At 38.4% G+C, this 15,843-nt stretch overlaps 1 protein-coding gene across 5 annotated transcripts in view; it reads left to right on the top strand.

Moving 5' to 3' along the window:
• The window catches only part of LOC136852277 (ankyrin repeat domain-containing protein 50-like), a 99,425-nt gene that overhangs the window by 37,116 nt on the left and 46,466 nt on the right, over window positions 1-15,843 (top strand). For all 5 annotated transcript variants that reach the window (XM_067126763.1, XM_067126761.1, XM_067126760.1 and 2 more), the window contains exons 11-18: window positions 319-420; window positions 3,769-3,867; window positions 5,947-6,042; window positions 6,411-6,527; window positions 9,309-9,407; window positions 12,274-12,369; window positions 13,322-13,447; window positions 15,693-15,791. In XM_067126763.1, coding sequence (XP_066982864.1) covers window positions 319-420; window positions 3,769-3,867; window positions 5,947-6,042; window positions 6,411-6,527; window positions 9,309-9,407; window positions 12,274-12,369; window positions 13,322-13,447; window positions 15,693-15,791 — 834 coding nt within the window. The remainder of the gene's footprint in view (window positions 1-318; window positions 421-3,768; window positions 3,868-5,946; window positions 6,043-6,410; window positions 6,528-9,308; window positions 9,408-12,273; window positions 12,370-13,321; window positions 13,448-15,692; window positions 15,792-15,843) is intronic.

Here is a 15,843-nt window from a genome sequence, read left to right as displayed (position 1 = left end):
GAATACATAAAATTTTTTCCACAAGTCAAATCTTGATTCTTCTTGACTATGAATTACAATGAGCTGAACAAACTTACTGGATTTTTATGAAATAGAAAATATATGAGCATTCAGAATAGAGATATCTTTGTCGATATTAAAAAAAAAAAAAAAAAAAAAAACAAGGCAAAGATTGAAAGTGCTTTGTTTCTCTGTATAAGAAGTCCTACTTTTCACCTTGCAGTGGTTAGTGAAAACTGGATATCGTAAAATTCCTTTTTTATATTTCAAATCATCATTCACCTTTAGTTGAGTTCCATTTTATTTCACCACTTTCAGGCAATACTGCAATGATCTATAACATCAAAAACCGGGCATCGTTTCAAAATCACGAGGCACTTGTATCAGCAGGAGCTAACATAGAACTCCCTGCAGCTCCAGGTAGGTTATGTGGTTTTTAACGTGTCTATCAAATCTCATGCAAACGAAAAGACAGAATAGCTCACATTAGCTTTAATAAAAATAAGTGAAAACTGTTAGTAAAGGTTTTAACATATTTTTTAAACTATTTATTATATACTTATTGTGGCATGCATTAAAGACAACTTTAAACTTAGTCAAGGCTTCTCTTTTACAAGATGGAGGTTTTCTAATTTGTTTTGCTGATAACTCTGTAGTTATGGCTCTGATCTTTTGAATGAAATGAAGTGAAACTTTGTTCATACTACAGTATACTTCATATGCAAAATCACGGAGGTTTTTCAATTCACCCCTTTCTCTCCCACTTGTATCTGTGTACAGAAAAAAAACATGTGTACATGCATACCAGCTGATCTGCAAATATTAATGAACTTTTCAGACAGGAAATCAGGGAATTTGAGCCTGCTGTGCCCAGGACTCCTGTAATTCCGAAGACAATGTTACTCCTAAGGCATTATTTATTGTAGTGGTTCCTTTAATGACAGCTAAGAATGTATGCCTTGATTCATCGAGGGATAGTGTTCATCTGACCAAACATTCTGAAATAGATGACATGAAAGCAGCCAGGGTTTTGGACTGGGTCTATTATGTTTGTTTGTTCCATACTCTCAAACTCCCAGCACCTTGCTGTTCAGTTGAGCCCTCAAAGAACAGCCATATAGAATCAACTTGTATTTCTACCAGTGTCCTCATTGATTTGGGATGACAACTGCATGGCTTTGATTTCAAATTTTGATTGCTCTTAAACCATGGAGGAGAAAGACATAATGCATGTTTCCTCGCCCATAGAATCTAAGTATCAAGGTAGGCGATAGCTTCAAACTCTACTCCCAATGATGGATCTGATATAAATGGACCCTCAAGCCATCAGGAGCATTCTATAGATCTAGGAATAAGCCCTAGTACAGCCAATATTGTAGCTCCATGGCAGACATGAGAAGCTTGATAGTCTCTGTTTAGTGACAAGCAAGTCTTTCTTTTTAACTGTTGACACCAGCGCATGGCTGTTCTAAGTCTCCTTACTGTAGACCAAATAAAAGCTAAATCTCATATAATGAACTAGAAACATATGAAAAATAAAAAAAAAGACAGAACAAAAAATGTCCAGACATAACCTGATCTTGGTTTGCTTAGACTCCCGTTTTAGGAAGGATAACTGGTAAAGGTTTTGAGCTTGGAAAGTAGCTCAAAGATGACATTTCAGAGACTAAGAAATTCCAAAACATCAAGTTGTTCTTTGACTTTTATGTTCTTCAGGCAATTAAATGAAAATGAAGTGTACACCCTCAATCACAAGTTATACATTTTGTGAATGGTCAAGTGATGTGTTATGAGAAGAAAAGGATATACAAATGAAGACCAATGAAGAATGCTGCTGTGGACCCACGTGCTTCCTTACTTTTGAAGCCGCTTGTTACCAGGGCAGCAGCTGTCCTGCCTGCTTGATGCCACTCACTTCTCTACCTGCTCACTCCCCACATACAATCAGACTTCTGACTCGACTCTGCCTGCTACGCTGCTCTTGGCTTGCCCACTAGCTGATCTGTCTGCTCATTGCCCAGTTTGCCTGTCATAAGCTCATTGGACATACATGTTCCTGAGGACTTCTTTTTCTTTTGAAAGAATACTTGTTTTTCTCAATGACAGATACCATCTAACAGCAGTTAGACAGTTTCAGCAATGCAGCCACCAGCAGGACCTAATTTGCCTGCTGGAATCAAATCCTTTGCTCTACTTCCTACAGCCGTGCTTCATGTTCCAGTTCTGCCGACTGTTCTTCAACCAATGACCACTCCAGTTACAGTTCCTGTGTCACAGCAAGGACTTGAAGATATCCTGCACCTGTTCCCTGTAGGTGACTCTCACCTTCCCCTGTGGTTTCTATACTACTAGTATGAGCAGAGTACACCCTCAGCTGTGAATGGGGAACCTGAAAGGGCCAGTGCTTTCTCAGTCATCTGCCTCAGAGGTTGTACTGATCACCATCAAGGACTTTGTCAAGGATTCTGCCAGCTGCCAGCACTGTGACTGCCACAGTGATGACCACTGAGTTCATTTGAAGCCTCCTTCTTTGCTTAAGACCATTCCAGTAGTGAGAGGAGTATTTTATGGCTCATTTGTAGGCAAGGACCTTCTAGGCATGAAGCCACTTCACCTAGACATGAGGATTGTTCTGAAGGTTTCCCCTTAGCAGTAGCAATGCTGAGGATTTAGTGGGAGAGTCACAGTCATCCATTAGTACCCTTTTGCCAGCATCAACTTTTGCCTACTAGAATCAAGAAGTCAAGTTTCTTTTCAATGCAAGATGGGGCATGTGCTTGGGCTGATAGATTGGCATTAGGGACAGTTTCTATTACGTTGCATTACTGTCAACTCTAGTGAGGGCTTGCCTCTTCTCAAACATATTTTCATAGACTAAGTATTCACTCAAGGAAACATGTCAGGTTTAGCACTAAGCTTTCAGAACAAATGACTTCTTTCCCCAATCCCTTTGCTCCACAGACAGTAACAATTGACTTCTTTCCCCAATTCCTTTGCTCCACAGACAGTAACAAATGACTTCTTTCCTCAGTCCCTTTGTTCCATAGAAATAATAGCTGAATTCTTATGCCTCCCAGAAAAATTCAATTGTCTCCAAAGCAATCTCTTAGAATTAGAACCCAAGTCTTTTTTACAAGGTATGGTTTTAGGCCACGTACTCATTGAGCTTAAATCTTGTCCCAAAATGGCACTCAGGTTAGAATAACCAGGATGAAGATGGGGAGTCTTAGGTTAGGTCCATTAATAACGGAGAAGCATCCCATTCAGGTTATTGTTTTGAACGCATGTGTCTTGTGTCTTTTCATTCTGTATTCTAGCATTCTATAGTGCTAGTTACTGTTCTCCATTCCATTTGGTTATGGTAAAATAGAGGTGAAAATCAACAGTGAAGGAATAGAAGTATTCCAGAACTTTGAAACATTTCCTTGAATACTTTCCTAACTATAGTTTTACTTTGCTGGTTCCTTTTGACCGTGTATACTTTGCAGAATTGTCATGGTTTCAAAATAATTCTAAGCCATCAGGAGTAAACTTTCAGAGCCATGTAATTTCTAAAGCTCGTCTGACAAGATTATTTCATGTTGATGCAACAATTCAAATTTAATATATTCTTGTAAAATTTAAAGTGGACCATGTAACTTCAAGTTTTGTGCATATTGGTTTTATGATATTTCTTTCTATTTCCTCTGAATTCTTGACCATCAACTTATTCTTCCAACTTTACTTAAGAGCCGTTGTTGTTACTCACGCATCCATTTAACCTTTCAGCCTGGAGTCCTCTTCATCTAGCAGCTTCAAGAAGTGCTTCTGAAATAACCAAGTCTTTAATTGCTAACAATGCTGATATCAACAGGCAGGATTATAGAGGTTAGTTGCAAAAAAAAATTGCTCTTGGTATTTATTACTTAAAAAAAAAAACTTTTTAATGAGAAATATATCAACTTACCATGAACCCGTTAGGGCAACACTTCCGATTTTCTATATCTCGTCTCATCTTCAAATGTGGAACTTTGATGGAAGAGACAAAAATCACTGCCATGTTGCTCCATTTATTGGAATTATATCCTAATATACAGGTGACTACAGTAAAAAATTAAAGATTAAAACAAGTGTTCCCCTGGAGGTATAACATGCCCAGGCTGGAAATAGCATTGTGCCAACTTGTCCGATTTTTAATGGCTAGTGGCCACCAGCCATTCAGTGGTGATTACTTGAATCCCATGACTACGAGGTATTTATAGATATAATGCCCCAGTCGTAAGTAACTTCGTGATTGATATCCCCCTCAGGCTTGAGATGGGTATAGCACGCACAGTCATATTCAAAAGTTCACTGACACCCTCTAGTCAGCTTTAACAATGTAGAGTTTCTGCTGGGTTCACCTACACAGTGGTTGTTGACAGACTTTCCAGTCTGTTCACATCCTTGCCAGGGTTCTTCGAAATAATACAGATTACAATGTCACAGTGGTACTTTTAAATTTGTTGCGGAGGATGTTCTGCAAAAAGTTTAATTTATAATCCATGTTTTCATTTCAATAAAAATATTGATGTTCTGTTTTTACAAATTTCTGTTTTGATAAAAAAAAAAATTTAATGTTCTTCATTTCAATCTTCCTCCCAGAGTTCTAACATGTATCTGAATAGATTTTTATTGACTATATTTTAGATATATATATATTTTAAAAAAATTTTTTACGCATAATTGTTCATCCTTTTTTAGTGTAAGTAATGCTGGCAGTACGGCTGCGGATAATTAATCAATCAGTAAACCTTGAGCGTGCATTTCTGTGATATGAGCTGGTTTATTAGCCACAACATATACATGACAAAGTCATGTCAAGAAGCACCTTGGTGTCATTTCACTTGTGTACCGGTCATGCTTGTCTGAATGTTCTAAGGGGTATTTGTGTCTGCGTTCTACTCAAGGGAACTGTTGCTCTGACCTTTAGCTCTGGGAATTCTGCGACTAAGAGATTTCTAGAGTTTGCGCTTAAATTTAAGTGATTTCGTCAATGAGAACAACTGATGCATTGTTCTAATAAATTGCCCTTTCAAGGTAATACTATTGTGTCCTTGTATCTACATCCATCTGACATTCTCACTGAAAATATGTGAAATTAAGGACTTATTTGTGTCGATCACTTATTTCTCTTCCGCCTCTAAGTTCTGAAAATTTTCTACTAATTTTATTCAGAGCTGTATAACTATATTCGTTTTTGAGTAAGAAATCCTTAATGCCTTACAAAAGGCTTTGAATGTAGGGCTGCGAGGGCGCTTTTCCACCAACAACTCATCTGTTTTGGAAGTCATTTAGTGTTCTTTTGGAATCATTTACTATTCTGTCAACAGTGCCCAGTTATACATCACGCTTTTAGCCCTTCTCTTTCATCCAGACTTCACTGGGACTAAGCTTGTAATGAATGTTTAAGAGACACATTTTCCCCATTTCTGAAAAGGCCCTCTGGCTTATGAGTTGTTTTTGTATTCATTGTTTAAGTGTTTTCTCTAGCGTAACAAAAAATAAGAAGAATTCCCAAATTACTAAGATTAAATGAAAATTTGACTGAAGGTTCATAGGCCTACTAGGTTCAATTCTCTAGTTCTATCAGTTGACCTTATGCCTGACACAAATATAAGCATTACAACAAGCATTACCTCTGGTTGAGAGGAACTAAGAATGTGTCACCTATCGTTAGACAACCGCCGACATTTTCCCTTTCCAAATCATACCAAGGAACATTTCGGCCAATTGCCTTCCACGGTTCCCCTTTGTGTAAATTCACGTTTGTGCGTAATATATGCCATCTGTCATAAGTGAAAATGCTGAAGATGGTACATATTTCAATGATACGTTATGGCGCTTGGCTGATAATTGATAATTGCCACTTGATAAATTCGGAAGTTTAAAGCTGTAAGTTTTGTCATTTTAGTTTTTTGCTTGCAGGTATAACACCTTTGATTGCTGCTGTTGCTGAACAACAGCTTGCGAGTACTGACCTCATCGAAGCAGGAGCTGATGTTAATCACATGGACGTCTTTGGTGAGATTTTGCTTCCTATAACACTGAGTGGAGAAAACGGTTTGCATTTACATGACTGGAAAAAACAGGATACTTTTAATGGTAGATTATGTCTTTTGTAACTAACTGGCAGAGCAACGTCATTATCCTTAAATGTTTACTAGAATGCTTGGATCAGGAATGGATTGGTAAATTAGGAATTATTTAATCTAAAACGGTTGTGACACCAGAGCACAGTGATTATTTTAGTCATTGTCACAACTGGTAAGCAAGGATATAGCATGAGTGGGGGAGGGGTGAAGGTGGGACACATCTAACTGAAAATGAAATACAAATCTTTAATAATATGTAGGAGATTTTCTGGAAATTTCTTGTTTTCTTTATCATAGGGGACACGGCTCTGATAAAACTTATCACAACGAGGTATTCTAGTGACGAAAGAAAGAACATGATATTAAAAGAGCTTCTGGCAGCTAACGCTAGTGTCCATCTTCCTAAGGCTCCAGGTGAGTTCTTTATTGTTGCTACTTTATTATTTCATCCTCACACACACACACACACACACACACACACACACACACACACACACACATATATATATATATATATATATATATATATATATATATATATATATATATATATATATATATATATATATATATATATATATATATTGTTAAGAACCGAGGTTTTCGGCCCTTAAGAAAAACACAGGATCTTTATAGATGGAAAAACTATTGGGGCTGCTCTGGCTAATCGACAGCTCGCACACACAAAGAAGGAGGAATAACAAAAATACAGGAAATGGTTATAAAAATAGATTTATTAATATTAAACTTAATAATCTTAAATAAAAAAAGAAAACCATAACAAAATGAGCCAGGTCCGGGCGCATAAACACAAAAATAAAGCAGTATTACTTTATATAAAAAAGAAGTACCAGCAGCAGTCGATACAAAAAAAGCCATCTCCAGCGAAGTCCACCAACTAACGACAACAGGTCGTATTATCACGACGTCCTGCTGCCGTCTCGCCAAAAATACAAAGGACACGGGCCACTGCACCCGAGCCAAAACTGCCGACAGGGTCTCCACCTGCGGCCAACAAACAACCATCTTCGTTGGTGCGCTGCTCCAGCCTGGGCCCAAACATCGGCTGCCCAAGAAACGTCCTCAAAGTCGAACTGCTGCTGGTACTCAAAAGTTCTCTTCCCAAGAGAACAACCTGTTCGCTACTGCTGCCCGAACCTGACTAAAAGTTGGCGCCACGCCACCACAGACGCCAACAATCCTGTGAAAATAAGAGGGGAGGGGAGAGGATTAGCCAAATAAATAAACAGGTAACTACTGTACCGCCCATAGAACAACCAAAGATCCTAACACCTTCCTCAGAAAAAAAAAAAAATTACAATTTTTTTTTTTTTTTCCAAAATAACCAACCTCCTCCTCCAATGTGGTGAAAACTCCGACAACCAGAGCAGAGCCAATCCTGTCACGGTCGCCAATGTTAAGAACCGAGGTTTTCGGCCCTTAAGAAAAAACACAGGATCTTTATAGATGGAAAAACTATTGGGGCTGCTCTGGCTAATCGACAGCTCGCACACACAAAGAAGGAGGAATAACAAAAATACAGGAAATGGTTATAAAAATAGATTTATTAATATTAAACTTAATAATCTTAAATAAAAAAGAAAACCATAACAAAATGAGCCAGGTCCGGGCCACGAAACACAAAAATAAAGAAGTATTACTTTATATAAAAAAAAGAAGTACCAGCAGCAGTCGATACAAAAAAAAAAGCCATCTCCAGCGAAGTCCACCAACTAACGACAACAGGCCGTATTATCACGACGTCCTGCTGCCGTCTCGCCAAAATACAAAGGACACGGGCCACTGCACCGAGCCAAAACTGCCGACAGGGTCTCCACCTGCGGCCAACAAACAACCATCTTCGTTGGTGCGCTGCTCCAGCCTGGGCCCAAACATCGGCTGCCCAAGAAACGTCCTCAAAGTCGAACTGCTGCTGGTACTCAAAAGTTCTCTTCCCCAAGAGAACAACCTGTTCGCTTCTGCTGCCCGAACCTGACTAAAAGTTGGCGCCACGCCACCACAGACGTCAACAATCCTGTGAAAATAAGAGGGGAGGGGAGAGGATTAGCCAAATAAATAAACAGGTAACTACTGTACCGCCCATAGAACAACCAAAGATCCTAACATATATATATATATATATATATATATATATATATATATATATATATATATATATATATAAAAATGCATATAAATTTCTGACTCACATCAAGACCAACCCTGGTCTTTCAAGTGAGAGTCCAGGGCGTTAGCAATTCCTCTGCATGGGTCATAAAAGAAGCTGGAACCCAAGTACTATGTACCTGAGGTTTTTCCCGGGCAGGTGCCTATCGCCTAACATACCAGCGAATTTTACCCAACCCAGCAGCGAAGAAATTGCTAACATTTCATTCGACTTTCCCTTCACTGTGAAATATGCTAGAAATGAGCACATGGGGACGTGTTTCACAAGGTTGCAAAGTTTCTTTTACTCCTGTCAAATTTTTATGCCTTTCAAAAAGAAAGCTTACCAATTTTGCTGTCTTTTCATGGACTCGATTTATGTCGGTCCCTTGCCGAACGACGCCTAAAATGACACGTAAAACTTGTGAGTGATTTTCTCTCCTAGAAAGGCATCAGCTGTAGTCGTATATTGGAATGTTTCATCGTTTAACGAAACTTCCAAGGGAAGCAGACTTATCTATCATCTTGCCATGAACACTCATGAGTACCATTAAAGGTATTTGATAACTGGATGAGTGGGAGGGGTGAAGATAGAAATCGCAGACATGACAAAGTAACAAGAAGACAGAAAAGGCAAAAGCATTTTGTCGTAGCAGTTAGTAGGATAAATATACCGCATCTGTCCCCTAGGCAAGGTTGTCATGATTCAGGAGGGTTAGCTCAATAACATTATCTCGTTTTGCAAATGCATCCCCTGATTAGACAACTATGCCTGCTTTTTAATACGAAGACGTGAATTCAGATGTGAAAAGAGGATGAATACTTCTGGTTGCCTTGTCGATGAGTCAAATGACATATTTGGTGTTTCCTCACTTTCTGCTCCGAGTAGAAAACTCCGGTTTGTGAGCAGTATATATATATATCCACAATTCACTGATTTTCGTGTTTCGCTTATCGTACAGATAGCGGTTTAGTCACATTGCACTACTTCTGCAGTATAAAATGGAATCTTTTTTTTTTTCTTTTCAGCTAACAGTCCATTACATTGGGCAGCACGAAATGGCGGGATGTATATAGTCAAATCGCTCATAGACGCTGGTGCAGAGGTTGACAGATCAAATAATCAAGGTGAGATATTCAAGCTTTTATTCGATCGATTTTAGTTGCACATTACCCTGAATATGCACAGGTACATTAATGCGAATTTCTACCTATGCCATGTAGTAATTTATGCATTGTACTGTACATGTACAGTACAGTAAGTGCTTGTGCGTTCCAAACGATGTGCTGTTTGCACATGAAGCATTAGTTTAAATACAGGATGTTGTCCTCGTACAAATAAATCCTTGTTTGTTTCCCTTCTTTAATTCAATTACATTTTTTTTTTTTGAGAATTGAAAGTGTCTCAACTAACCTTTTGATGTTTTATGTAACAGTTCCTTGAAGCCAGACATGCACGGTACAATAAATAATGTATATTTCCATGGATACTAGAGTTTAGTCCAAAACAGCGAAACCTTTTAGAAATTTAAAACCTGGACTTTATAATATTAACAGTGTACTTTGCCTGTGAGAGAGAAAGAGAGAGACATATTCTCTCTCTCTCTCTCTCTCTCTCTCTCTCTCTCTCTCTCTCTCTCTCTCTCTCTCTCTCAAATGTAAATTCAGGTACTGTTATGTGAATATTTGCTTCACCTGTGTTGTTACAATCATGTTCACTTTAGTTACGAACCGCCTGGGCACTTTTACCAAAAAATTTGTAGGTGTAAAATACAATGCCAGCTTGCTGTATGTAGCGGGGTCAAATATGCAGTGTTCCCTTTCTTACTGCATTCACGTATCTGGTGCCATTCAGTCAGCTTCAGCGAGAGAAGTATTTAGTTTTCAGATACTTATTATGGAAAGAATACCTGGGAAAATGTGTATCGCAGATCTAAAACCACTTGAGCAAGTAACCAGGGAAACTACCTTAGCTCCTCAAAGATATTGTAACTGAAACAGCGACATCCCTACCCTATTTGGAATGATTACGTTATTACCTTTTCCAGCTTCCTAGCTGCGATAACCTTCCCAAAGCCTCTTGTCATTGGGTAAGGAGAGCTGGGTGGGGAGCCAATGACAGAGGTCTGATGCTCGATGGCCTGTCCTCTGCAGCCTTGCTTTTGGCTTCGCAAAAGTACTAGTACATGTTTTCTCTTTTGTCTCAATAATATTTCCTTCCATTTCATATTTCATTGCCTTGAATATTAAGATGGGCTACCATGGATGGGAATGGAGTTAATTTTTGTAGTTAATAGTAGGAAATGCGGTGGTTATCAAGGTGACTAATCATGCTAATACCTTAAGTGCAGAACTACCTCAAGGTTCAGCCCATGGATTTTTCAGGGGTGGTTTGGTGTTTTGGTTAGGATTCTCGGCATTCTGTCCAGGTTGCCTGCCAACATGAATAGAAGTGTGCTGCCTGCAGTTTTGCCATGGTCTGTCCCAACAGCCAGGTTAGGCTTACAGGCCTACCAGTCCAATTATGTTGGTGTAATCTTTTAGGATAAGGTCTGGGGTGGACATTTATGAGTCGGCTCTTACTAAGTGTCGTTGATGAAGTGACGTTTATGAAAGGCCAGTGATGTCTCTTTAAGGTTTTCTGATACATTCTTTATTATTTCGTTATGGATATTATTCATAAAATTTCCCATACCTCTAGACCCCGACGATCATATATCAAAGACAATGAATTCTGGGTCCGTGAATGACCTCCTACTGAACCCTAGTGGGACTCTAGGGCGCACTTAGCAACCCTTATGGTGAACACCATAAATATGAACATAATGCATGTAGAAGAGATACCATTAGAAAGTTATTTCATGATGATAAAATCAGATATCGCTAAAGTATTTGGCAGCTGCAGTAACACATGAGAAATAAGGATGACTCTCCCAGATAATGCATAGAATACTTGGATTCTGTTTGCCAGCCATGAAGAAGTATATGAATCCAGCTGCAATCTAAGTAATCTGTTCATCAACGACTTTCAAGGGGAAGGTTTGTAATAAAAAAATCCCCGTGAGTTTGGACATCTCTAGACCTGGCGATGGCGTGAAAAAACACCAGAGATTACAAGTAAAACAGCAAGGAAATCGTACAAGTGCTGTAAAGCAAGGAAACATATCTAGATAAGGTAGCCACTAGCAAGCAGATATTTGTGAACAAGTGACAGATGTCAAATCCACTCAAACCTTAGCTTAATTAGAGTAATATTTCAACATATGAATTTGCAGGATAAGAGTTACTAGATATAAGGCCTTGGTAAAGTCTCATGGGTACATAAGTTTCATAAAACTAATTTTGACTTTTTGGAATCTTGTATTGAAAATTAAAGTCTCTTTATTTAGAACAAAGCCCATGGAATGGTGCTATTTCTTAAGTTTCTCCCTCTATCTTGCTTCTTCAGAAATGACAGAAATGTGTATGAACTGATCTGCACAAGAAAATGACTCTCCATGACATGGAATGTGTAAATTATAAAAAAGAACATAGGATAAAAGTGACATGTGCGGTCTGGTGTAGAACACAAACAAAAGGAAGAACGCCTTCTTAAAGCAAGAGTGACGCATCTCAGTATTTTATATAAAAAAAACTACTTTGTAAAGAAAAATATGCAAAGGCTGCAGCCTTTGTGGGCCCATTCCACCCCCATAGGAAGCTGGCTCAGATTTTGGAAGTCATCTGTCTTCAGACCATTTACCCTTGAGATGTGTTATAGTTATGGATTTCTCTTTTTTTATGGATTATGTAACAAGTGTAACGAATAAACATTGATCCTAGTATATTTATGATCAACATGACGTTGACTTCATTCTACTTAGCTGCTTATTGGATACTAAAATGACGCACGAATGTGATTGAAACTTCATGTGTCAGGTATTCTAATATCCGTACTAATGCAAGTTAACATTAAAAAAGATGCCGTACTGTAGTTGATCTTTTTCCGTTTTAGGAAGGTCTCCGCTGATTACTGCTGCCGTGTACAATTCACCTGTCATGCAGCCTTTGGTTGATGCCGGAGCTAATGTCGACCTGATTGATTACGACGGTTAGTGTCTACTAGCTGTAACTACACAGTATTTCATGGAACTACAATTTATATATAAAGAATAAAGTTGTAAATAATTGTTTTTTTTTTGTGACGCAAGCTTTATTATGAAGTTTTGCCGCTGAATTTTGTCTGGTAAGGATGCACTGTAGTTAAAATTCGAATCTAATGATGTATCCAGAAGTAGTTACACTTCATGGGTGATGAAGTTAGAGATTTTGATTCTTGGCGATTGTTTTGTCGACTGAACATTATCAGTCATTAGAATTTTGGTCTGTAAAGTAGTATGGCTATGTTGTCACTGCCTTATTAATTTTGTTGAGTTTGAGACCTTCTTAAAGTGAAAGAAATTTTTTTCCCAAAGGACTCGCACGCTCTTACAGTAGCCCACAGACACGCAAGTAGTTGCCTGTGAAAGAAGTCGTTCGTGTCAGTGATTGTTTCGTCGTAGAAGACATTCTCTGCAACCACTGACAAAATCTTATTTAGAGTTAACCAAAGAATTTGTGCGTCTTGAAGCCTGAAATGTAAATCATTAACACATCGTGATTAGTAAAGGAATTTAGAATGAGAATGAATAGTATACGTACTGTTTATTCTCATCCTGAATTCCAAGGTCATGCATTGAGAATGTTAAGGTCTCACCAACATATGCAGAAATATTTCTAGTACTACACGTGAATGGTAAATCCTTTTAAAATTTTTCTAATCCCCATATTAAACGAATATGGAGGTTGCGTGTGAGAAGCACATGCTGTCTGAGTAGTAGTTACCCTTCAAAAAAGGAATCAGCAAAATTACGAATGGAAGTGGCCAGCTATTTGAGATCTAAGAAATTCTTATAATTTTTCTTGCTAAACAATCTTTGGTAATGGTGCAGAGTGAAAACCAGTTGGGAATTTTCTTCTTGTTTCGGAGACCAGACGACTAATTTCAACTTTTACTATTTCAGGCAAAACAGCGCTGGTGCGCACCATCGACCAGTATCACCCCACCTCTTCCTCTGCCAATGATATACTGAACAACTTTAATACCTTGATCGAGACCAATGCGTCAGTGAGCATACCTGGGGAGCCGTGTAAGTAAATATTCTTTGTTTCCGCGGGGGTTATTTTTGATTCATTGCCGTATTGTTGCAGAGGGCGATACTAACTACACATTTTCTATCATGCACGAGGTTCAAAATGCTTCAGTTACCCATAGCGTAGGATATACAACGCTCACATGGAAGATAAGTTTGAAGTTGTTATCGTATTGCTCTCTTCACAGTATCATTGTCCCAGGTGTCGTGAAAGTTATTGCAGGTCTACCCGTCAGCATTTCATTACAGTGTGGCGAGAAACACATATACTAAGAAGCAAGTGAATAAAAAAAAGAAATGTGACGCCCAAGCAAATGAGCTCATCTGTCATTTTTTAGGCAGAAAATTCTTGGAGAATCTGTGACATAACCACTTCATGCCGTAAAAATCTCTACTTTTATGATAATAATGTAATGATATTAAAGATATAAAATATAAAATACTAAACCATGGTTCAGAAGCTTATCGCCAATTTTCTTTGTGAAATTCCTCCGGGAACTGTTGCAAGTGACCACTTTATCAACACGAATAATATACGTAGCAATCAACATAATATCATTGCTTGCGTGATGACTGTTTTTTTTTTATTTTATTTAAGGTTAAAGTTAGCCATAATCGTGCATCTGGCAACTATATAGGACATGCCACCACCGGGCCGTGGTTAAATTTCATGGGCCATGGCTCATACGGCATTATAGTGAGACCATCGAAAGATAGATTGCGCCGAAGAAACTTCGGCGCATTTTCTACTTGTTTCATGTTTCTATTTTAGTCGTCAGCATTTGACCAACATCTTAACTTGTTGGGCTAAAGCTTGAGTTGTAGTTCATTTCTTCTCACTAATCTTTATGTTGATCTGGCGCCGCTGTTCCACTATACCACCCACCACTTAGCACTATACAGTTAATTATTAAGTCCAGCTTTTTCACACGTGAGGTTCAGCTTAAGGAGTGCTTATCAAAATAATGTACTTCAGACTTAGTGCATATACTTGTTTTTTTTTTTTTTTTTTTTTTTTTAACAAGCTAACGTTAGTCACACTTTATAACTTATCTGTTATTTGTCTTATCCAGTCTATTTTACTATTTATTTAATATATTTTCCTTTATAATTTTGCTTTCATTGTTTATTATTTACTTTTCAGTGTCTTTCCTCACTGGTGGTGGCTTGTGCAAATACTTTTTTTGCTTTTTGTTTAGCAAGCTAACGCTAGCATCACTTTACAACTTATCTGTTATTTGTCTTATCCAGTCTATTTTATTATTCATCTAATTTGTTTTTCTTTATAACTTTGCTTTCATTGTTTATCATTTACTTTTCAGTGTCATTTTCCTCACTGGTGGTGGCTTTCCCTACTCTGAACTTGGAGTGGTAGCATCCTGCTTTTCCCCTTAAGACAATAGATTCGCTAACAATAACAAGCAATGAATGTCAACGCCCCCCCCCCCCCGCCTCTTCTCTAACCACGCAGCACTGTTCTTTAAGTTCTTCATTGGATGGGTCGACATCGTAGGCTACTCGCCTAACGTTCGCCTAGGCCCGCGTTCGATTCTCCGGCCGGCCACTGAAGAATTAGAGGAATTTATTTCTGGTGTTAGAAATTCATTTCTCGGTATAATGTGGTTCGGATTCCACAATAAGCTGCAGGTCCCGTTGTTAGGTAACCAATTGGTCCTTAGCCACGTAAAATAAGTCTAATCCTTCGGGCCAGCCCTCTCTAGGAGAGCTGTTAATCAGCTCAGTGGTCTGGTTAAACTAAGGCATACTTAACTTAGCACTGTTCTCTACTCCACAGTACTGTATAATATCATAAGCTATATTGTACAATATATTATCATTGCCTGGGAATATTAGATAAAATACCTCTGCTGACAAAAAAAAACTCGGTATGCAGTAATAATTCAATTATGCGCGAATGGAGCATATAATTGATGATTGCACTCCATTCGTGTGTCATTAAATGAATGCATCCCCGAGTTCTTGATAGTGCGAAACTACTGTCAGTAAAAGGAGTATTTTATCCTGGGTTCCCTGTTATAAGTGATTTCCAGCTGACCTGATTAGGCTAGAAGCAATTTCCTAATGACATTAGTTTTACCCAGCAAATAGCTTTAGCTTAACTTGCTGTGTCACGTTCAGTCGTATGCCATCTGCATTAATGTTCTTACCAACCTGTAGGGAGCATTGCATAAAGCCGCCGAGACGTTACAGAAATTAAATATCAAATTTTTCTGTTTTGCAGTTTTGTCCCCGCTTCACCACGCTGCAGGAAAGCAAAGCAAGTATATTATTGAAAAGTTATTGGAAGCGGGTGCTCCTGTCGACAGAGAAGACAAAACAGGTGAGAGCACTGGATCTGCATCACAACGGTTAGAAAATTTCCCTTCTCGATA

This window comes from Macrobrachium rosenbergii, chromosome 25 (genome assembly GCF_040412425.1).
Source record: "Macrobrachium rosenbergii isolate ZJJX-2024 chromosome 25, ASM4041242v1, whole genome shotgun sequence".
NCBI classification, from domain to species: Eukaryota; Metazoa; Arthropoda; class Malacostraca; order Decapoda; family Palaemonidae; genus Macrobrachium; species Macrobrachium rosenbergii.
The sequence above is the reverse complement of the archived record's forward strand: the minus strand, read 5'-3'. Positions and strand labels throughout refer to the sequence as shown.